The sequence below is a fragment of the Neodiprion fabricii genome, chromosome 2 (assembly GCF_021155785.1).
Source record: "Neodiprion fabricii isolate iyNeoFabr1 chromosome 2, iyNeoFabr1.1, whole genome shotgun sequence".
In the NCBI taxonomy this organism is placed as follows: domain Eukaryota; kingdom Metazoa; phylum Arthropoda; class Insecta; order Hymenoptera; family Diprionidae; genus Neodiprion; species Neodiprion fabricii.
The window spans coordinates 545,339-569,283 of record NC_060240.1 but is presented as its reverse complement, the minus strand read 5'-3'; the positions used below and the strand labels follow the sequence as shown (position 1 = coordinate 569,283).

The window sequence follows — 23,945 nt, the reverse complement described above, 5'->3', positions numbered from 1 at the left end:
TCAGATTCGATTTGTACGACCATTTTCTCACTAATTGGACCCCCAGGAACTCAGAAAACGCAGCGAAAAGAGCGTAGGACCAACGGCAGAGAAATTACGAAGGAAAGAGCACCAGCTGAAAAATGTCAAAAACACAGGTTCTCGTTTTTTGGCTGTAACTTTTCATTCGTTGCTCGCAGCGTATTGTGACTGCGCCCAATCGATTCCTTTCGCAAAATTATGTCGGAATAGTGCATCAAAGAATTATTTTCAGCACTTTTAAAAATCGCCAAAATTTTCGCCAAAAATGCAAAGGGGTTAGCCTTACTTTTTTTTCATTTTCGGAGCCAAAAATTTTTGGTCTCAGATTCGATTTGTACGACCATTTTCTCACTAATTGGACCCCCAGGAACTCAGAAAACGCAGCGAAAAGAGCGTAGGACCAACGGCAGAGAAATTACGAAGGAAAGAGCACCAGCTGAAAAATGTCAAAAACACAGGTTCTCGTTTTTTGGCTGTAACTTTTCATTCGTTGCTCGCAGCGTATTGTGACTGCGCCCAATCGATTCCTCTCGCAAAATTATGTCGGAATAGTGCATCAAAGAATTATTTCCAGCACTTTTAAAAATCGCCAAATTTTTCGCCAAAAATGCAAAGGGGTTAGCCTTACTTTTTTTTCAGTTTCGGAGCCAAAAATTTTTGGTCTCAGATTCGATTTGTACGACCATTTTCTCACTAATTAGACCCCTAGGAACTCAGAAAACGCAGCGAAAAGAGCGTAGGACCAACGGCAGAGAAATTACGAAGGAAAGAGCACCAGCTGAAAAATGTCAAAAACACGGGTTCTCGTTTTTTGGCTGTAACTTTTGATTCGTTGCTCGCAGCGTATTAAGACTGCGCACAATTGATTCCTCTCGCAAAATTATGTCGGAATAGTGCATCAAAGAATTATTTCCAGCACTTTTAAAAATCGCCAAAAATGCAAAGGGGTTAGCCTTACTTTTTTTTCATTTTCGGAGCCAAAAATTTTTGGTCTCAGATTCGATTTGTACGACCATTTTCTCACTAATTGGACCCCCAGGAACTCAGAAAACGCAGCGAAAAGAGCGTAGGACCAACGGCAGAGAAATTACGAAGGAAAGAGCACCAGCTGAAAAATGTCAAAAACACAGGTTCTCGTTTTTTGGCTGTAACTTTTCATTCGTTGCTCGCAGCGTATTGTGACTGCGCCCAATCGATTCCTTTCGCAAAATTATGTCGGAATAGTGCATCAAAGAATTATTTTCAGCACTTTTCAAAATCGCCAAAATTTTCGCCAAAAATGCAAAGGGGTTAGCCTTACTTTTTTTTCATTTTCGGAGCCAAAAATTTTTGGTCTCAGATTCGATTTGTACGACCATTTTCTCACTAATTGGACCCCCAGGAACTCAGAAAACGCAGCGAAAAGAGCGTAGGACCAACGGCAGAGAAATTACGAAGGAAAGAGCACCAGCTGAAAAATGTCAAAAACACAGGTTCTCGTTTTTTGGCTGTAACTTTTCATTCGTTGCTCGCAGCGTATTGAGACTGCGCCCAATCGATTCCTCTTGCAAAATTATGTCGGAATAGTGCATCAAAGAATTATTTCCAGCACTTTTAAAAATCGCCAAATTTCTCGCCAAAAATGCAAAGGGGTTAGCCTTACTTTTTTTTCAGTTTCGGAGCCAAAAATTTTTGGTCTCAGATTCGATTTGTACGACCATTTTCTCACTAATTAGACCCCTAGGAACTCAGAAAACGCAGCGAAAAGAGCGTAGGACCAACGGCAGAGAAATTACGAAGGAAAGAGCACCAGCTGAAAAATGTCAAAAACACAGGTTCTCGTTTTTTGGCTGTAACTTTTGATTCGTTGCTCGCAGCGTATTAAGACTGCGCACAATTGATTCCTCTCGCAAAATTATGTCGGAATAGTGCATCAAAGAATTATTTCCAGCACTTTTAAAAATCGCCAAAATTTTCGCCAAAAATGCAAAGGGGTTAGCCTTACTTTTTTTTCAGTTTCGGAGCCAAAAATTTTTGGTCTCAGATTCGATTTGTACGACCATTTTCTCACTAATTGGACCCCCAGGAACTCAGAAAACGCAGCGAAAAGAGCGTAGGACCAACGGCAGAGAAATTACGAAGGAAAGAGCACCAGCTGAAAAATGTCAAAAACACAGGTTCTCGTTTTTTGGCTGTAACTTTTGATTCGTTGCTCGCAGCGTATTAAGACTGCGCACAATTGATTCCTCTCGCAAAATTATGTCGGAATAGTGCATCAAAGAATTATTTCCAGCACTTTTAAAAATCGCCAAAAATGCAAAGGGGTTAGCCTTACTTTTTTTTCATTTTCGGAGCCAAAAATTTTTGGTCTCAGATTCGATTTGTACGACCATTTTCTCACTAATTGGACCCCCAGGAACTCAGAAAACGCAGCGAAAAGAGCGTAGGACCAACGGCAGAGAAATTACGAAGGAAAGAGCACCAGCTGAAAAATGTCAAAAACACAGGTTCTCGTTTTTTGGCTGTAACTTTTCATTCGTTGCTCGCAGCGTATTGTGACTGCGCCCAATCGATTCCTTTCGCAAAATTATGTCGGAATAGTGCATCAAAGAATTATTTTCAGCACTTTTCAAAATCGCCAAAATTTTCGCCAAAAATGCAAAGGGGTTAGCCTTACTTTTTTTTCATTTTCGGAGCCAAAAATTTTTGGTCTCAGATTCGATTTGTACGACCATTTTCTCACTAATTAGACCCCTAGGAACTCAGAAAACGCAGCGAAAAGAGCGTAGGACCAACGGCAGAGAAATTACGAAGGAAAGAGCACCAGCTGAAAAATGTCAAAAACACGGGTTCTCGTTTTTTGGCTGTAACTTTTGATTCGTTGCTCGCAGCGTATTAAGACTGCGCACAATTGATTCCTCTCGCAAAATTATGTCGGAATAGTGCATCAAAGAATTATTTCCAGCACTTTTAAAAATCGCCAAAAATGCAAAGGGGTTAGCCTTACTTTTTTTTCATTTTCGGAGCCAAAAATTTTTGGTCTCAGATTCGATTTGTACGACCATTTTCTCACTAATTGGACCCCCAGGAACTCAGAAAACGCAGCGAAAAGAGCGTAGGACCAACGGCAGAGAAATTACGAAGGAAAGAGCACCAGCTGAAAAATGTCAAAAACACAGGTTCTCGTTTTTTGGCTGTAACTTTTCATTCGTTGCTCGCAGCGTATTGTGACTGCGCCCAATCGATTCCTTTCGCAAAATTATGTCGGAATAGTGCATCAAAGAATTATTTTCAGCACTTTTCAAAATCGCCAAAATTTTCGCCAAAAATGCAAAGGGGTTAGCCTTACTTTTTTTTCATTTTCGGAGCCAAAAATTTTTGGTCTCAGATTCGATTTGTACGACCATTTTCTCACTAATTGGACCCCCAGGAACTCAGAAAACGCAGCGAAAAGAGCGTAGGACCAACGGCAGAGAAATTACGAAGGAAAGAGCACCAGCTGAAAAATGTCAAAAACACAGGTTCTCGTTTTTTGGCTGTAACTTTTCATTCGTTGCTCGCAGCGTATTGAGACTGCGCCCAATCGATTCCTCTTGCAAAATTATGTCGGAATAGTGCATCAAAGAATTATTTCCAGCACTTTTAAAAATCGCCAAATTTCTCGCCAAAAATGCAAAGGGGTTAGCCTTACTTTTTTTTCAGTTTCGGAGCCAAAAATTTTTGGTCTCAGATTCGATTTGTACGACCATTTTCTCACTAATTAGACCCCTAGGAACTCAGAAAACGCAGCGAAAAGAGCGTAGGACCAACGGCAGAGAAATTACGAAGGAAAGAGCACCAGCTGAAAAATGTCAAAAACACGGGTTCTCGTTTTTTGGCTGTAACTTTTGATTCGTTGCTCGCAGCGTATTAAGACTGCGCACAATTGATTCCTCTCGCAAAATTATGTCGGAATAGTGCATCAAAGAATTATTTCCAGCACTTTTAAAAATCGCCAAAATTTTCGCCAAAAATGCAAAGGGGTTAGCCTTACTTTTTTTTCATTTTCGGAGCCAAAAATTTTTGGTCTCAGATTCGATTTGTACGACCATTTTCTCACTAATTGGACCCCCAGGAACTCAGAAAACGCAGCGAAAAGAGCGTAGGACCAACGGCAGAGAAATTACGAAGGAAAGAGCACCAGCTGAAAAATGTCAAAAACACAGGTTCTCGTTTTTTGGCTGTAACTTTTGATTCGTTGCTCGCAGCGTATTAAGACTGCGCACAATTGATTCCTCTCGCAAAATTATGTCGGAATAGTGCATCAAAGAATTATTTCCAGCACTTTTAAAAATCGCCAAAATTTTCGCCAAAAATGCAAAGGGGTTAGCCTTACTTTTTTTTCATTTTCGGAGCCAAAAATTTTTGGTCTCAGATTCGATTTGTACGACCATTTTCTCACTAATTGGACCCCCAGGAACTCAGAAAACGCAGCGAAAAGAGCGTAGGACCAACGGCAGAGAAATTACGAAGGAAAGAGCACCAGCTGAAAAATGTCAAAAACACAGGTTCTCGTTTTTTGGCTGTAACTTTTCATTCGTTGCTCGCAGCGTATTGAGACTGCGCCCAATCGATTCCTCTTGCAAAATTATGTCGGAATAGTGCATCAAAGAATTATTTCCAGCACTTTTAAAAATCGCCAAATTTCTCGCCAAAAATGCAAAGGGGTTAGCCTTACTTTTTTTTCAGTTTCGGAGCCAAAAATTTTTGGTCTCAGATTCGATTTGTACGACCATTTTCTCACTAATTAGACCCCTAGGAACTCAGAAAACGCAGCGAAAAGAGCGTAGGACCAACGGCAGAGAAATTACGAAGGAAAGAGCACCAGCTGAAAAATGTCAAAAACACGGGTTCTCGTTTTTTGGCTGTAACTTTTGATTCGTTGCTCGCAGCGTATTAAGACTGCGCACAATTGATTCCTCTCGCAAAATTATGTCGGAATAGTGCATCAAAGAATTATTTCCAGCACTTTTAAAAATCGCCAAAATTTTCGCCAAAAATGCAAAGGGGTTAGCCTTACTTTTTTTTCATTTTCGGAGCCAAAAATTTTTGGTCTCAGATTCGATTTGTACGACCATTTTCTCACTAATTGGACCCCCAGGAACTCAGAAAACGCAGCGAAAAGAGCGTAGGACCAACGGCAGAGAAATTACGAAGGAAAGAGCACCAGCTGAAAAATGTCAAAAACACAGGTTCTCGTTTTTTGGCTGTAACTTTTGATTCGTTGCTCGCAGCGTATTAAGACTGCGCACAATTGATTCCTCTCGCAAAATTATGTCGGAATAGTGCATCAAAGAATTATTTCCAGCACTTTTAAAAATCGCCAAAATTTTTGCCAAAAATGCAAAGGGGTTAGCCTTACTTTTTTTTCATTTTCGGAGCCAAAAATTTTTGGTCTCAGATTCGATTTGTACGACCATTTTCTCACTAATTGGACCCCCAGGAACTCAGAAAACGCAGCGAAAAGAGCGTAGGACCAACGGCAGAGAAATTACGAAGGAAAGAGCACCAGCTGAAAAATGTCAAAAACACAGGTTCTCGTTTTTTGGCTGTAACTTTTCATTCGTTGCTCGCAGCGTATTGTGACTGCGCCCAATCGATTCCTTTCGCAAAATTATGTCGGAATAGTGCATCAAAGAATTATTTTCAGCACTTTTCAAAATCGCCAAAATTTTCGCCAAAAATGCAAAGGGGTTAGCCTTACTTTTTTTTCATTTTCGGAGCCAAAAATTTTTGGTCTCAGATTCGATTTGTACGACCATTTTCTGACTAATCGGACCCCCAGGAACTCAGAAAACGATATCCTTCGCAGCGATAGAGGTATCTGAATGTCTAGACAAGCATTCTTCAAATTCCACGAATTCTTGCCCGAAAAAATCCAATCAGAATCCAAGCCTTCTTTCTCTGAGATTCCGGATCCTGAAACCTTCCATTCGAGATTAGATGCGTAGAAACTCTAGCTACTAATTGGACTATCAGAGATTTCAGGAAACCTTCCAAAACATCGTGAGATTGACGCACACGAGGTATCCGCTAAAATATCGAGAAGTTTAGTCCGCTATGAGAAGATCTCTTCCGCGTTCAATGAGGCTCTGATATCATCTCAAAACTCGTGTAGTGGACACTGCTCTCGTCTTCCCGTTACGTTTGCGTTACGTATCATGACCCCCGGCCTCAAGTTATCAGCTCCGGTTTTCTTGCTTTTAATTCCACCTCGAATCAGTACCTGGTCCGAACGACTTCTCATCGTGGTCACCGAGCAACTTCAAAATCAATGTCATATTTATTATATGACTAAGCCATTACCGACCATCGACGATCCTGCGGCAGCCATGTCGCAGCCTTTTCCGAAACTCAGTCCTGAAGCTCAGCCAAGTTCGCCAAGTTGCACACTGCAGCGATGCCGTACACTCTTCTTCCCGCAGATACCCACGACCGGCCACGTCATCCCACGTTACCCACATGCTTTTCATTCCCCTTATTGCCAGGTTCACATAATCGTTCGCCTCGATCATCGCATTCCCGAAATCCGAGCTGCTCATTGGTCGAACGAGCATCGCGTATTGCAAACAGAGCCTTATGCTGTGGCAATCGTGCAGCAGTTCATGCCCGTAGCCCGAGTCGTCGTAGTACTGACACGCTGACAGCTGACTTTGTGACTTTGTGCCGTGGTAACCTCTGAATGGAAATCGCATCTGTCGGGCACGACGCGCGCCGTAATTCGCACATCAGCTGAAATCAGAGGTCTGTAAACGTTGGCGGTTCTTCGTATGCATACCCCGTCGCTTTGTCGTCACCTTCGAATCAAAGTGTCAGCGTTATCCATTCACTGACCGAATTCACAACGATAGCTGGGACGAGGTCTCGACCCCAGCAGGGACATGGCGAGCCCGAGAACACGACGAATACTTGGTGAATTAAAACCCCGTGATGAAAATAGCGTAAGGTTTCACCTTAACAGACGTTTGTCATACCTCGTGTCAATAACGCGGTTAATTTCGTTAATATCATAATTTTCATTTCATCTTTACACCAGAAATGCTTCGAGTGTGGAGCCCACAATCCTCAATGGGTTTCTGTTACTTATGGAATATGGATCTGCCTCGAGTGTTCTGGCAAGCACCGAGGTCTTGGCGTGCACTTATCCTTTGTTCGATCCGTTTCTATGGACAAATGGAAAGACTCGGAACTTGAGAAAATGAAAGTTGGTGGAAACAGAAAGGCTCGAGAATTCTTCGAGGCTCAACCTGACTGGGATGATTCCATGTCTATACAGCAACGATATAACACTAATGCCGCAGCTCTTTACAGAGACAAGGTAACGAGACTTTCCTCTTTCAGTATTTAAAAAAGACTGGCTCAACACAGAGTTAAAGTTGTTAGTAACTCAGTGTGAGGGATACAACATGCCGGTCTTAGCCACTGATACAATTAGTGAAATCACACGTTTATCAGCTATTGAATTTCGTATTTGCATAGACAGTATTTTTTTAACAATTCATTTCTGTTATATTGAATGATCGTCAACTGACGTATTTAGATAGCGACATTGGCACGTGGGGAAACGTGGAGCCCAAGTTCTTCCGGTGTCAAGAGTTCGAGGAGTTCGTCGTATCAAGACAATAATAGTAGATACGAACAAAACTCATATCAGAGTGAAGAATCCAGTTCGTATCAGAACTTTAACTCAGCTAGCTTTAAAACTCAAACTGAATCGTTCTTTGCCAGGAAACAGGATGAAAATGCATCTAGACCCGAGTGAGTATAAGGCATTTCAGTACTACCCTGCAAGTAATTCGCACACTAAGTTATGAATTCAAGAAACAGCTTTATGAAAAATAATCATTAGTCCTCTTGGGAATTATGGTTTAATCCCACAAGTTTTCAAAGTAGTTCAAATTACACTTGCAGAAACTTACCGCCAAATCAAGGAGGAAAGTATGGAGGCTTTGGTTACCAAATGGATGCCCCACCTCGGAGTTCTTCCCAAGAATTTTTTGACACTGCTGTCTCTTCCCTTGCCAGCGTAAGATTTTATTTTAATCTGTAAGACTATGCTAAAACCTGATTTTTAATCTTTGACTCCTATAACTTCAGGAAATGTATATTTTGTTTCCAGGGCTGGTCAATAATGTCATCTTCAGCAGCGAAGATCGCGAGCAAGGCGACAGAAAACGCAATTAAGATTGGTGGAATGGCTTCTCAAAAGGTACTCCACATTTTCTTCTTGCTCGATAAAACCATCTCATTATAATTTATGCATTTTATTCGATTCTTTCTTCTCTACATTGTGATTATTTTACAATCGTCATTTTTTTATCCGGAACATACTTTAGGTTTACTACTTTGGTTTCATTGTTTTTATGTTTACTTCATTAGGTTCGCGACGGTACAATTTTGGAGGATGTCGGAGCACAGGTTAACAGTCTTGCCGCAAAGGTAGAAACGGAAATTAATCAATTTGCCAAACAGTCAACACTTTGTCTGAATTTTTATCCTCGAAATTCAAATCTCAGTTCATTTCATTTTCATAAATTCTTTCCGAAAATGCTAAAACGATATACGCTCTTCGAAGTCTTACAGTTTTGTTTGTTACCTTAACTGTAAAAAATATTACAGCTGTTATAAACGATTTAGCTTAATGCTACAAACGCATTCAATCACTTCTACTTTACTCCAATTTGTTTAGGTCAGTGATATAGGGCGTCGAGGATGGGGAGATATCAGTGGAACAAATTCATCCGAACAGCATCAACAGTTTGATTCAAATGATCATTACCAGACTTCAAATACTCAACAAAACAGTTATTCCAGCAGCTCACATTCAACTGAAAAATCATCGTTAGTAGCTGGAAATACGATGAAGTGAGTAGATTTGTAGTATTGATTTGTAAATTCTTAAGTGACGAATGTACGTCATTGTTAGTTCTGCACTGCATGTGAAATAATTTCTTCAGAAGCAGTTCGTCAGGAACTAAGCTTTCTAGTCGGGACTGGGATTCCTGGGGAAGTAGCACTAATCCAAAATTATCAAATGAATCAATCGGGGATGATCGGTCAAAGCCAGTGCCTCGGACATCAAAAAAAGGAAACAGCAAAAAGAAGTCTTTGATTGATTTTGAAGAAGACAATAATAAGCCCGCAGATTTGACTTCGAAACTAGAAGAAGATGCTTGGAATATACTGAAAGATTAATCATAACATTGTTTAGGTGTCAACTTACTTTTCTTTTGCTGAAATGAAGAAGGCTCAACAATCAAGTTTCACTGTAGGAAATATAGGAAAAACACAGTAGATACAGTTCAATAGCTGTATGAAAATATAAATACGTGCAGCAAGCAGTTGTTCTTCCGTGATGTTGCTATCAGACTTTTAAATGTTTCACAAAAAGTTTCAAGCTAGTTGGGATTCATGGTTCATTGATGTTGAGCGATGTATGTGAAAGTATAATCGATAGGCTATGAAAAAATTTACATTCCCATCCATTTGAACCATCACTTGACTTTCAATACCGAACATTACCAGTCTTCTTAATTTACCTGAATACCGAATACTATACCGCACCTTTGAGTCTCTGTTGTATGATCATCTTTATTTTATCGTAACAGAATATTTTGCACATTACTGAGGCATATTGTTGAAAACTGTAGTGCCTTATAAGAGGAAATTTCCGTATGACGTAATTTTATTCTGTATTTAACTAATCCTTTGAAAAGCAAAAGGAAGTTAAATTCGATCAAAGTGCAACGTTATCAGTAAATGATCCTGACACAACACAGTTTTTCAAATTTATGTCCTTCCATAGTGTACATAACTCTTTCAACCATCGATCACAAACCATGAATAGTAATAAAATTGTTATCAATTTCCCAACAAAAGTTTTAAAAACTGTTGGGTATTTTATTGTTTTGAAATTAGAAATTTTTTGCGTGTATTATACATATATATTGTAAAGATACAAACATGTACACTATTTTTATTCAATCATTGTTATAAATAATTCGTGTAACGAAACAAAAATTTTTAAATAATATTTTATCTATATTACACGTATTGTATGTATTACTTAGTTATTAAATTAACGCAATTGTTTATCACACATGAAATAAAAAATATTTAAGTTGATTGGATCAGTATTTGATCTATGAAAAAGGATTATCGTCTAATTCGGCTGATTATCAATTGGTGAAACTGCATCAACTGAGCTTAATCCTCGAGAGGTACACTATCACAGCTTTCCGATTCAAAAGCACATGGGTATGTCATACCCGTGTGGCTAATTATTTATATCTTACGATTAAATTAATCGATTTATACAGGTTTTTTCTTCAATCAAAAGCTCAAACAATGTAGAAAAAGATAGTTTTTGCGGAATGAATATAAAAAAAAAGAGGATTCTTGATATAAGAGAAAGAATGAAAAAGAATTCATTAAAAATTGTCAAAATATGTCATCACCTCTGGGTATCCTGTACTCAGCGTGCCTCTTGAGAGTTACACCTTACAAGAGAAAATAGTCTTAGATAATAGAAATAACTACCCATGATAGTTTAGACCTTGATTGAAATGAAATCAAGGCTTGCGAAGCTGCACAGTTGGTACCATGAATGTGTTCAACTCTTGTAGCACTTTGTGAGGTCCAGCGTTATGTTGCGTTTTCTACAAAGTAAAAATAACGTGTGTCCTAATCAAATACAGATCAGATCCTGGTCAGTTCTAGGATATGAGGTTTCAAATAACCGGACGTTATTCAAATGGCTTACGGTATTGTGAGTGTAATCCTTTTGCAAGGCTGTTTTGTTTACGTTATTAATAGCCTGGAATAAGCTCTCAGGACTGCTTAATCTCATTTTGCTGACCGTCTTTGAAATAGCTTTAAAAATAATTCTTCTAGTATTTGTTGACAGCTCAGCAGTAGGTTGGTTGCGTGTCATGCGAGAAACGTAGTCGTAGGCAGCTCTGAATAAAGAATTAAATCAAAATTAGCCTAAGAATGCTCCGATGGTGTAAGCTTGTCTATTTACCTGAGATCACAGCCACCACAATTTGCAGCAGCAGGGTGTCTCTCGAACAACGATATGAATTGCAAGGCCTGGGGAATCAGCGAGTTTGTATCATCAAGCGACGTTCGTTCTAGCCACATATTTATAGGTGGTGTTCTCCCTGGTTTGGTAGAACGACGTGCAGCCATCATTGTGTTGAGAATCATCGTTTTCACTGCAACCGGGGATTTGCTTGGCACCAATTTAGCTATACTCGAAATATCTTTATGTCCGTATTTCTTTAAACCCTTTAATAAGAGCACTTTTTCATCATTAGTCCACTCGTTATTTGCCTCGTATCCCTTGTAACGAACTACCGGTTGGTGAACGCGTTTTTCACTCATTTTTCAATCACAAGTCGTAATTTTTCCAATCTCAAAACTGTGCTCGAAATGACAGTCGAGTGTTTACGTTTCTATTTCGTAACCTCCAACCTTCACACGCGTGACACGCGTGCACGGATTTATATCCGTAACAATCAGTACAACTGCTAGGAAAGAGACACACTTTTGCAGGGGCAAAACCACGGCGATTCCAGCGCCTCTTGCAGTGTAAGGCCGTATGGCACTCTCCCCCCTTCGCCCCAAGATCTAGCGATTCGCCGTTTGCTACTTTTTCGTCGTAGTTAATTTCGGTTGAGGTTGGAAAAGCAATTACTCGGTTTTAACTGGTTTTCACTTCAAATGCGTATCTTACGAAATTACGGAGTATTTTTATAGCATGAGGGTTTATAGGTTACGATCACCACCCTTATTTTTTTTACATTTTATAGCGAAAATTTCACTTTTTTCGTCAGAGGCGCTTCAATTGCCTTTAGTCAACTTTTTTTGTGTTACCTCAAAACTGGGGAAATGTTGTCTCCTTCCTACTACTCCGTGGAATTGTCTACGGAGGAATTGTCTAATGTACCTGAATATAGGCAACTCGTAAACGCTCATACAGTTAGTCCTCTAGTTAGTCATAACCCTCGTGAGGTCTGCTCGTTTGAGAAAACCCCTTTGTCCACTTTGGTGTGCTTCACTCACGTCGGGGTTTTGTCGTTGTAGCGGTTCTGTGACTTCTATCAGTTCCGTGTCGGTAGTTCCGTTCCAAGTTCCGGTGGTGTTAAGACTCTAGGCATACTTCCAACGGCCGGAGGTCGTGCGAAAAATTGGAATCGAAACGAAACGCGAAACGAATTTGAAACGGCATGTCCGAGGCTGCCAGTCCTCCGAGTCAGCCGGGGATCTCGCAGAGCTACTGTTTCAAATGGAGCGACTACGGGAGCCACGTACCATGCGTTGTTCGTCAGCTACTAGACGAGAATTGCATGGTGGACGTTACCATTTCTGCTGACGGACACAAGATTCATGCACATCGCATCGTATTATCTGCCTGTAGCACCTTGTTCCAAGTACTAAGCGCATTCCGTAAACAAACGCACGTTAACCCTTTCCTCCGAACATTTAGTGTCTTGTAATGAACGTTACGCAAGTCGTAACTACCTTGAGATGAAATATTTCATATCTAATATGAGTTTGACAATCGTAGTTGCTTCATTATCTCAAAATAACATAATTTTAGGAAATTCTAAATCAAGTAAACGAGGACTCACCTACAATTATACTTAGCGATGTATCTGCCAACGATGTTCGCTCTATCGTAGACTTCATTTACAACGGAGAGGTCAGCATACCTGTGGATAACATAGGGAGTCTGCTCGATACCGCCCATTCTTTGAAAATACGAGGTCTTATGGAGGTGAGTTTCACTTTACATATCAATTGCCCTGTAATGACAAACAAACGTTGACCCCATTACAGATAGATGGTTTGGATGAGAGTGATACCGGGACTTCCGGTGAGGATGTCAGCGAGGAGACGGTTGAATCATTTAGCGAGCTTAACGAGGCTGAAGAACAAGAATTAAACACATTGGATCAAGACTTTGAAAGTGTCGATAATCGGATCGAGCAAAGCAATATATCTGTGACTAGTCCTAAAAGGAAGCGGAGGCGAGACTCCTCTAAGAAAGACTACAGCGAAGACATGCTCATGGCTGCGATAAACGATCTCAAAACAGGGCATACCTTGGTCGAGGCCGCAACTAGTCATGGTATACCCAGGTCTACATTGTATATGCGAGCTAAAGCCCTAGGACTTCATTTAAATGCTTCTAGAAATGAGTATTCGGCGGAATGTATGAAGGCGGCGATAAATGCTGTTTTGGGTGCGCAGAAATAATTCGTTTTGAAGAGTAATGTTCAGAGAATAATCGAATTGCAATTATTATTATGCTTTAATTACTGAATTACAGAGGGTTCAAGCTTGCAGCAGGCATCGGAAATATTTAGCATTCCAAAAACTGTGCTATGGCGGAGGATTCAGAAAGAAGGTTGCCAGATTCTTGGTCAACGGACAGAAATGAAGAAATCTTATGATGCGAATAAGAGAGAGGCTGCAGTTAAAGCTTTGGAGAGAGGTGAAAACCTCACAAAAGTGTCCCTCCAATTTCAAGTACGTGTGTTTTTGATTCTCAATGAGTATACCCAACAGTGGAAGTAACGAATTATTAAGAAATGGTTTTTCCCTATATATTAGTAGGATTGGTCTCTTTCTCTCCTCTGACAGTAAATTAACAATAAAAATTGCCATTTCAGATTCCAAAAACGACCTTGTTCAGAGACAAAGCAAGGTTGGTGGATGAAGGAAAGCTTCCTTTGTCGTTCTGGAAAAAACGAAAGACTGAGAACGAGGATTTGAAAAAATCTCGATTAGAGCAAGCAGTGACTGCTTGCAGGGGTGGAAAAATGTCACAGGCTGCAGCATCGATGACTTACCATATCCCCAAAACAACAATATGGAGGAGGTTACAGCAGGATGGGAAAAAGCCGAATCGATCTGTAGACGAGGAGGGTAACCAAAAATCAGAAGAATTGAACGATTTGTCTGACCATAAAGAACAGGAACCTGAATTTGCGTATTGTGAGGCATGTAACGTGCAAAAAACTTTATTCATGCCAGTGTTCTTGGTGTTTTTTGCGAAAAATTTAACTCTGCGGAATGATTTTTTTGAACTGTTGATTTATCGTTACCGTTTTACTTTCGCAGGTAACTTCAGAAATACCGATAACGTACATAGACGAAAACGGGATACCGGAAGATTCAGTGATAATTTTAACGACAGACGACGGAGATGAGCTCAACTTGGAAGAAGGTACCGAAATAATAGTAAGTTCGGTGAGTTATTAGTTGTTGCACTACGTATATTCGTTGGATCAATTTTCCATCCGATGTTCCGCGGTGTGGCATATAATAGGCAACTGTGTATTCAAAACTGATCGAGATAAGAAATGAGAGAAATTTTTTTGCACTGTTTCAGGACTCTACCCAAGAATATGTACCCTGCGCTCTGGACATTGAAGACAGCTCAAATTATACTCACAGTGAAAGTTAACACATTTCCGAAGTGCAGGTATAATGTCTCATCTTGTTGCCATATTCAAATTAGGTATATTTATTCTGAATGATCCAGAAACGACGTTGGCTATTGTCGAATTTATCACGATACAGGAAATTAATTAAGACGTAGGTATTCCATTATAAATGCCACCTCTGGATTACCATAGATTCTGTTCTATTATCGTTGCATTAATAAAGGCGACATATTTTGTGTATATAGATTGTGTGTACATAGTATTTTATAACTTGTCTTTATTAATGTATGCAAATACCATGTATGTAAATATATTAATACCCGCAGATGGTGTCACTACTTACTTCATCTCCTGGATAATTAGTTAACAACTTGATGAAAATTTAAGTAATCTGCGGTCGAATTAAACGGGATCCGCCGTATTATATGCAACCCGGCAAACCTATTTACGTCGAAGGTGTCAGCGATGCAGGCGACGTGACAGTCCACAGGCGCTGCCAAACAATGAATGAGGGTCCAACCATTCAATATGTAACCCATTCATCCGCCGTTACTCCTCTACTACGCCGCGTGAATTTAGTTCTCTTTGTCAGAGACACGAAACTGCTTATGATACTCTGTCGTTGAAGTTGCTTGCGAAATAATTTTCATGTGATCCGTCATGACATCCGGCTTTAAAGATTTATCAATAACCGTTGAGTTTAGGTGAAGATGAAATTACCAAGTAGTAGATTAGCCGGTGACATAACCTCAAATCGATGTGATTTTTCAAATTTGTGTTTCTAGAGGGGGCGCCGAGTTGCTGTTCGAGAAAAAAAAGAATGAGCTCAACCTGCCAGGTGACGAGGAGTGTAAGTTTCCGTCCTCTCAAATTCTATCTAATTTATTGTCTCACATAGTATTAATGTATTCGTCGAACTCACAGTAATTTCTCATTTTTCCAGGGACTCTACGTCGCTTGCTGTTTTGGATCCGAGACAACCTCCTTAAAGACAGGCCAGAATTATTTCTACTTGGCGATACAGTGTAAGTATGTAGGAACATAGCTTTAGATTATCAATTGTATCGAGCAACTTGGATCGAGACGAGAGTACTGAACCTGAAAATAGTTTATAACCACACAAGTTGCTTTATTAAATATTGTTTGTGACACCGAATTCAAAATCATTTCTTACAGACGACCTGGAATTCTTGTGCTTGTCAATGACGAAGACTGGGAATTGTTGGTAAGATATTTTATGGCAACATTTGAGGTGTTACAGAAATGGAAAAATTGAAATTCAGTGCAAAAGTTTTATAAAACACTTACAATTATTATATAAAATGCAATTAGCTTTTCTACTATCACCTGAATTTCACAAGTTTCATTAATTTCTAGAAACAAACGTTTAGAATAATTTTTCATTCGGAAAATAGATCAGAGAAGAGCATGACAGAGACAAATATTACAATAATTAAAATTGTAAGATTATGATGACTTTGAAATCAAAATCGAATTTACGATGTAAAAATAAAAAAAAATTCAATCCATTGTCCTAAACCGGGTGATTAATTTGAAACTCGTAAAAATTGTTTTATGCCTACAGGGACAAGGAGAGTATAAATTAAAGCCCAGAGATACCGTCCTTTTCATTTCCACTCTACACGGAGGTTGAGCAGATGTATATTTTTATGCAAATATTCTGTAAATGTACTTTAAACTTGCGCAGAAACTGAATGAAATTAAATATCCATAATAAGACTCATACATTGTTATTCATTCTATTCTAATGCAAAATACATTCGTACTTGTTTAATGATGCATAATTCACTCATCCTAGTTATTATTCCTGTTAATCCCCGTTCATCTCATGAGATAACAACCTTTTTTTCGATTAAATGAAAGTAAAAGTACCTCATGTTAGTTAATTTCCGATTTTAACTTTTCTGAACGTTCATGAAAAAAAAAAAAAATAAATAACAGACAACAATATTATATACAACTTGTATTCCGTAGTCGAAAAATTATTTTTTCTTTTGTCAGCCAACTAGTAAAGTTATTTCAGTGCTGAAAAGGTGCATCAACTTTTCACACTATCGACCCAGGACAAGCAAACACTCTGAATTTCTCTACATATTCACAGCATGTCGGCTTTTCAGATAAAACTAACCAGCAAAAGGTTGGATTCCGGCCAAACCCTCACCCACCATACGTTATCATCATCAATTAGATCTTATTTGATACCGGTACTCACGTACAAACTTCACTGATTTTCTCCCAACTGCAGGAACAATAAATTATGTGGAATTAAATTTTCAAACTGAAAACAAGTAGATGAAAAATTACGGTGCATGTACCGACTTACACATACCCGTTAATACATGTATACATATAGGTATTCGCAATTTGTAATTGCAGAGGAAGTACGAAACTTTTCTCGAATCTAACTGCGGTTGTTTGAGTTTAAACCTACATGCATATTACGCGTATACATGTATACTGGTAAAGAGATACAATTTTCTGTTATCTCGAGAAAACTTGCCGCTACAAGACCCGAAATATAATATAAAATAATAAAAGCCAGGAAGCAGCGGGAACTTTGACTATTAGGACGAAGAAGCCAGTTTCGCTCTAACGCTTGAAACTTTAAACTGCAGCCTATTCCATACACTTCTTCAAATATGCTCGAATTACCTTAGATTTTCGAAAAGTAAACCCGTCTGCAAGAACTATAACACGGGTTAATTTCACCACACGGCAATTATATTAGAAATTATGTATAAACAGGAACTCGTTCGCTAATTCGTTCGTCGAATTTGAAACTCAACAAAAAACAAAATGCCGATCGAATATCCGTGTCAGGGTGACCATTGGTCAGTAAATTCTGGAAAACCTGGAAATGTCGTGGAATTCTGAAATTTTGGAATAATCATGGGAAATGTCAGGAGTTTTTGCGGAAAGTCATGGAATCGTTTGGTATATTTTTTGTCATACAAATACGTCCCACAATTTTTTTAAGCTTTGGATAAATTAAAACGAATACAATTTTTTTTTACCATCACCGAAAGTTCTCTTCAAACTTTGAATATTCCTAAATATTACCTCACAAACGATTGTGCGCATCGACTACTAGATGAGACAGTATGACCCGAGCGACGGTTCGTACTTTCGGAAAAAATGAAAACAATTGTATGGAAAATGCATTTACTTTTGTCGATTTACTGTAACCAATTTAACCGAATTGACCCTAGAAAATTATAATATTTATGTCGTGGTCACTCTGGATGTACCATCTGCAACAAGAGTCGGTTTGAATTTTGAACGAGATCAGCGAAGGTGCAGCTCGAGATTCACATTTTCGATACGACTTTGGCATCGGAGCCAAACGAAGCGGGCAGATGGTATTCAAACCAATCGCGTATTCAAGATGCGAAATTGATTCAACTTTCGGCTCGATTTCAAATTCGCTTAAGCATCGCCCGCTCTAGGATGCAGCTGCATTTTCCGTCAAAGTGCGGACAACGTAACGATTTCTGCAAGATTACTTTATTCTCTGCGTACATGCTATACATAGTGTATCGAATTGATTTTTCTACGGCGCGAGCAAGCCCGTCTGCGGCGCAGACTTTTATCGACTCTATTCCCACGATCCTAATTGCGAATGAATTATTCATTTGAAAATGTTGTTTGTCTTGGATCTGACGCTGACACATGTATAATACTAAGCGTTGAAGCAGAACTCGGCGCGAAGGCTGCAATGAGAAAGTTGAGGAATACGAAGTGATGAAAAAATTCAGCAGCTATTACAGGGAATCGGATCAAGCTGGAGACGAGTATAATTGCCTCTCGTAGATGGTACATCCTTACCATTAATGCTCAGCTCCAACTGCGTTCGGTGAAATGACCGTTTATTTTCATCGCGAGAACGCTGCAGGAAAATTGTATTTTTCTTTTTTCTTCAAATGCTCTTTGCCCGAAACCGCGTTCAATCCAGAATTTGACCCAAATCACGAATATCTCTAGAGTCAAATGGTATCGTTACAGTGCTTTGAAATTAGCGTAACAGCTGCGATATTTGTGTAACTATAATACGGTGATACAGACATACAAAGATGTAGCAGCCTGCGAAGTAAAAAACTAAAAATGTAAGTAAATCATTTGTATTCAACTGTTGACTCTGCAATGCTCGCGCAGACACCAATATTGATCACAGCCGTTGCAGAGAAGCTCAAATCCCTTACACCGTCAATCCTACATTTACAACACGTGGCTTCGAGTCAAGATTAGATATATCTAATTATGTTGCGAGGATCGAGCTCGCGATTCAGAGGTCACCGTTCGATCTAACACCGCAACCGAACTGACTTCCGGCGAAACTCAGTTTCGCATCTGTCAGCACTCTATGGCCTCTGATTAGCAGCTAAAAATAATCGATTAATTGGATCGATTAATCGAGCCCGAAAAAAAAAAATCGACCATGACTCGATTGAATCGGTCAAAATTAATCGATTTTGAAACTGATCACTTGGTATTTTTTTGAAACTCTGCATATGAAATGAATATTTCGTAAATTTCAGTATGCCTTAATAGAGGAAAAGTTTTTTCATAATTTATAAATTCATTCAAAATATCTTTCAATTTCAGGTGAAAATATTCACTCATCTTTCACTTATTAAATGAAATAGTTACTTAGTAAGTAAGACAATGATGATAATTGATACTCTAATCACATAAATTGATGATTTATTGAGTCGTTCAGGGGAGTGAAAACCAAATACCCGCTTGTGAGGAAAAATAATCGAGTCGGGTCGATTAATCGGGGAAAAGATAATCTATTTAATCGAAAATCGATTATTTTTCGTCATTTTCAATCAACAGATATCCGATCGAGGGTTTTTCCCTGGCTCTGAAATATACGTATAGTTTCGAAGCCGAGACTCGTGATACAGATTATTCACATGGATTTCCGGTAATAAGTAAATTAAAATGAACTTCGTAAAATCGAAACCCGGCCTCGTTCGCGTGACCGATTAATTCTTCTAGAAGAACGCAGGGAACGCGGGGAAAACGTGAGGCAGACGGGGGTTGCGTAATTGTTTGAAAAACGTTTGAACTTACATTTCTGCAGGGGATGTTTCCGTTGGCAGTCCCGCCGCGTCTCGTCCACTATTAGGACGTCGGACTTTCGAGAGAAGGGGGCGACGAGGGAGGGAGATAATTTGTCCAGCAACCCCCCAGGGGCAGGACAAGCCCTTGCTGACCCGAATCTAAACTAGGTAGACGGGCCCAGCCAGGCTACGGTTATAACTGACGTTCTACTTCTATCACGAAGCTGCAGGTAGAAGCGAGTGCAGCCCACCTTCGTGACATATTCTCGGATCCGCGCGGTCCTTCCATGGATCATTTCCGTAGATCCTCTTACAGCGGATCTATCTCAACTATGAATACTTTAACTTTATTCCCTCCATTTTTGCCGAGGGCTGCAGACATGCCGAAGGGGTGCAAAGTGCCGAGAGAGATCTCGCAAAGCCTGATTCCTTGAGATTTATCTTAGAAATAACGAAGAGGAAGCGACACGCTTGGAAAAAGAACTGAAAAGATTTTGCTTATACCGAGCGATTTGCTTGAAAGGACCTGCTCGTAACGCGCGCGATTCGACTTGCTTAATTTTGATTGGCTGACGTCCGGTTCACAACATTTTTTTGGAATCTCAGAACGCTTTTTTTAACATCCATACCACAGGAGGACCGCTGACGTCAATGGCAAAAGGCTGATATACGAAATTGAAATCACAAATTTCATCTACTCCGCGATCCAACATGTATTTTAATAAAAGGATTCTAAAGACTAAAGTAAACTTAAGAAGTGGAGCCTGGGGGGAAAAGAAAAATTAATTTAAATTCAATCGGAAGCAACACGGTGGCGGACAATTCAGGCATAAGAAATAACCGCGCGAGGAGCATGCAAATTAATTGAAAACGTTGGCAAGGCAAACTGTCTTTGGGGAGCAATAAATTATTCAATCAAACCTGTTCATGCATTTGTCTCAATTATTCATACTTTTATCATCGTGATTCGATAATTGTTCAACGGAAATTGACTAGAAGCTCCAAAATTTCTGGGGGAGCGTGGTAAATCGCGTCTGACCATTTACTGCCCACTGAACTTTCTCATCGATGTTCAGTTGTGAGTTTTGACGAATGAAAAAGGACGAACAGTCTAATGGCATTCTTATATAGCTTCGTTTTGATTTTCCCATATAAATGGATTTGAGTCCCCGGCCGAAAATGTTCACGTGATAAATCATCGGATGTTATGATCCGAATCAACATGTAATTTATTACATCATTTATCTTGTGAAATCAAGAACAACATATAAAAAATCACGTAATAAATTACAAAAGCACGAATCATCAGTTGACTATATGATTTTTCATCCAGTATATCTGATGATTAGCGTATTTGTGATTTGTCACGTGATTTTTTTATGTGTATTTTTTTTTTTTGAATTGACGCGATAAATCGTGTTATAAGTTACATGTCGATTACCCGTAAAAACTTGACAATTAAGAAACGTTACAGAATTTTTCAAAATTCGAGCGCGGCAGACATGTTATTACTGGTGTACCTTTCAAAGTATTTGAACTCCTCAATTATTATCAGTCATCCGGGTCTGCGAACTCCTTCCACGAGGTAGAGTCGAGGGCGGGGGGTCGTCGGTGTAACGTTCGAAGATCACGCGAGGCGACCTCTTAAGCCAGACGGAAGTACTCGCCGGAAGTGGCCCGTTAACAAAACTTGCAATCCCCTCGGCGGAAAGGCGAAGGAACCCACCAAGCGACGGGTCGGTTGGTATACGCGTCTTGCAGATCCTCTTTCGAAATTCATATTCCAAACCGAGTGTACGTTGCGAGCCCGAAAGGGAACGAATTGTACATATAATCCCGGCACGGTGATCAAGGGCTGAGAAATCCTGGAGTTTGCCCCTTTTCCTAATTTTTCTTCGAACGAAAATCCCCAATGACGATATATCCAAACGTGAATAATGAAATTACCGCAGAGATAGGGGACGTCGAGGCGTCAGTTATGTGTCAGAGATTGGCAATTTTGGCGCTGCATCTAACGCGCGTTCCCAGGCAATTCGGTGTTATTTTATATCCAGCTTATACGCGGCTCGCTCGGCCCCTTGCGGTCATAAATATTGGTAAAAATAAATAAACCGAGCAATAAAGACTTGCAAAATGCCACCACGCCGTGGCAAATATATTCATCCAAAGCCGGATGGCGCGGCGTGCCAAATGCGTGGAATATGACTTCTCCGATCGCATAATATCAGGTCATAATAATGTCGTTCGCGTGGCGAATATTTCGAATTTTCGCTCTTAAAGAAATGCAGCGTGACTGGAAATCAACGAGTCAGAAAAAATGCGTAAGTGATAACACGATACATGAGTTATTTTTCCGTATCGAAACCAGCTTTTCGAACAAGCTTAGAAAAGACTAACGGCCATGATGAAGAAGTGCTGAAAAATTGTAATGTCTTGATTACCATAGAACCACCATCAGCTGCTGATGACGAGTAAATTAAAATCAGTTTTATCAATCAGTCTAAGAGTTGGAGCTTTTCGGAGAATAATGACACGACCGACTCCGTGCTCATTCAATTTGTCAAAGTCCGTTTCTTACGATGGTTCCCTCGACCAAGTGACAGAAAAATATGTTACGTAGCCGGGTGCGACGTGCAATTTATAATACCATCCACCGGGCAACTACCCGACTAATTAGTCGAGCGTGATTCGAATCTTGCGCGATCCCTCGGCCCCGCTTGAACGGACAAGGGTCTGCTCACCGGTCAAGTTCTCCTTTATCCCTCTGAAGATAGGCAGGTACCTCCGTGGCACGAACCTACAAACGGGCCCAAAAACTGTCGCGACAAAGCCACCCCAAGCGACGTTAAATATGCAACGCGTACCGTGAGCCCACACCGAGATTACCGCAAGATTACGACGAGACCGCGTAATCGTATATCTTACACCGCTTTGTGAACGGAATAAGAAATTCTCGATCCTGGTTTACAACACTCGTGTACGCGCCTGAATACCTGAGTACACGAGTATAAAGTATCCCAATCAAAGTCCGCTATTGCAAATTCATCTTGCTTGCAGATTTTCCAAAATTCCACGAAAACGGTGAAGGGAAAAGGATCCCGCAGAACCATTATGAAAATTGACGCCCGTTCAAATTGGCTGGAGTTTTCTCATGGACACGAGTCCCAAACATCAGTGGTTTCCGAGATACAGGCTTCGGAAGGGGGTGTATGGATTTTTTGATATCTATGGATCACGCAGTTTTTACGAATTACAAAGCTTCGAGGGGGACTTGAAATCAAATGCATCGATCAAAAACTGCACAGCCGATTCGCAGAGACTCCGCAGTCGCGTGAAAAACAGAACAAGTCAAATATTGCAAGAGTCGGAGCGTCTCGTTCTTTAGGCGAAATCCGACGTTGCATTTTCTTCCGGTAAACCAGCGAGTTCGTGGATGGAATCAATGCATCGATGGAATCACAGCTGGATGGAATGCATCACAGCTTCCTGCCTATCTTCTAGAATCAACCGTGCAGTATTTTGAGTGATTTGTTTGATTTCAAATCCCTTTGAAGCTTTGTAATCCATGAAAATCACGAGATCCATATATACCGAAAAACCTGAACTCCTTTCTTCCGAAGCCTGTATCTCGGAAACTACTGACTTTTGTGACTTTTGTCCACGAGAACTTTTGATCGAAATTTCTTTACTTACAGGTATTTTTGAACCGGAAATCCACGGTGGATCCTAGATGGAACATAATCTTGTCGTCCGAAGAGCAGTATTTTAAAGCGATTCAATCATACAGAAGGTCACTGCCACGTTAAATAGTCGTGATCTATAGCGGTGGAGTCGGGAGAAGTTTGTTACAGGAGTAACAGAACGGGCAGATAGCCGCGCGGACAGAAACGAGAATAGGGGCGAGATATGTAGGCACCCCCCCAGCGTGTAGCTGCAGGGGGTTTGCGATGGTCTGCGTCGACGACGCGGGCAGCTTTAAACTTTGATATTACTCTGGCAAGTGTCCATGGCAATGTTATAACTCAAGTGTCCGCTTGAGCTGTGATGCATGCGCTTCGTATTAGGTAGCATTGTGCGTACATGCATGCCTCCCTTCTGCGCCCTCTCTCGGCGTATCCTTCCCGTTACTGTAATCGCGATTCCCCATCTTTTCTTCTCCTGTTTGCGCACCCTTTAATACACGGGTGAAAAGTCCTACTTATGTATACTATTCGGAGGTTTCGGGCCGACGCTATTACATATGATGAGTATACCTGAGCTGTTTGCCCACATGCCCACGTACCCTTCTAACCGCCTACACCTCATGTACCGCTCCCGAGCTTTCCAACGGTAGGTACGTGACTATTCACCCGCATTCTATGCG

General features: G+C 40.2%; 4 protein-coding genes across 8 annotated transcripts; 3 read left to right on the top strand and 1 right to left on the bottom strand.

The window, feature by feature from the left end:
* The first annotated feature begins 6,633 nt into the window (after positions 1-6,633).
* Positions 6,634-10,384, top strand: LOC124174564 (ADP-ribosylation factor GTPase-activating protein 1). Of its 4 annotated transcripts, none has more exons than XM_046553767.1 (8): positions 6,634-6,980; positions 7,076-7,357; positions 7,580-7,797; positions 7,951-8,065; positions 8,159-8,248; positions 8,419-8,478; positions 8,729-8,904; positions 9,003-10,384. In XM_046553767.1, the coding sequence occupies exons 1-8, from the start codon at positions 6,921-6,923 to the stop codon at positions 9,232-9,234; spliced, it is 1,233 nt and encodes a 410-aa protein (XP_046409723.1). In that variant the 5' UTR covers positions 6,634-6,920; the 3' UTR covers positions 9,235-10,384. The 4 variants fall into 4 exon arrangements, with proteins under 4 accessions (XP_046409723.1, XP_046409722.1, XP_046409724.1 ...); XM_046553766.1 differs by having other exon boundaries at positions 9,000-10,384; XM_046553765.1 differs by having other exon boundaries at positions 6,637-6,980; positions 8,997-10,384.
* A 145-nt stretch (positions 10,385-10,529) lies between these two features.
* Positions 10,530-12,024, bottom strand: LOC124174565. The gene is made up of 3 exons (XM_046553769.1): positions 11,063-12,024; positions 10,802-10,997; positions 10,530-10,697 (listed from the first exon to the last, which is right to left on the bottom strand). Exons 1-3 carry the CDS (start codon positions 11,422-11,424, stop codon positions 10,611-10,613), a joined length of 645 nt encoding a protein of 214 aa, XP_046409725.1. The 5' UTR covers positions 11,425-12,024; the 3' UTR covers positions 10,530-10,610.
* A 69-nt stretch (positions 12,025-12,093) lies between these two features.
* Positions 12,094-14,735, top strand: LOC124174563 (protein abrupt-like). Of its 2 annotated transcripts, none has more exons than XM_046553763.1 (7): positions 12,094-12,473; positions 12,644-12,820; positions 12,883-13,288; positions 13,376-13,575; positions 13,719-14,048; positions 14,170-14,298; positions 14,441-14,735. In XM_046553763.1, exons 1-7 carry the CDS (start codon positions 12,270-12,272, stop codon positions 14,513-14,515), a joined length of 1,521 nt encoding a protein of 506 aa, XP_046409719.1. In that variant the 5' UTR covers positions 12,094-12,269; the 3' UTR covers positions 14,516-14,735. The 2 variants fall into 2 exon arrangements, with proteins under 2 accessions (XP_046409719.1, XP_046409720.1); XM_046553764.1 differs by having other exon boundaries at positions 12,096-12,473; positions 14,170-14,289.
* A 250-nt stretch (positions 14,736-14,985) lies between these two features.
* On the top strand, positions 14,986-16,290 carry LOC124174566 (ubiquitin-related modifier 1). The gene is made up of 5 exons (XM_046553770.1): positions 14,986-15,199; positions 15,281-15,345; positions 15,439-15,520; positions 15,672-15,720; positions 16,081-16,290. Exons 1-5 carry the CDS (start codon positions 15,156-15,158, stop codon positions 16,147-16,149), a joined length of 309 nt encoding a protein of 102 aa, XP_046409726.1. The 5' UTR covers positions 14,986-15,155; the 3' UTR covers positions 16,150-16,290.
* The last annotated feature ends 7,655 nt before the right edge of the window (positions 16,291-23,945 follow it).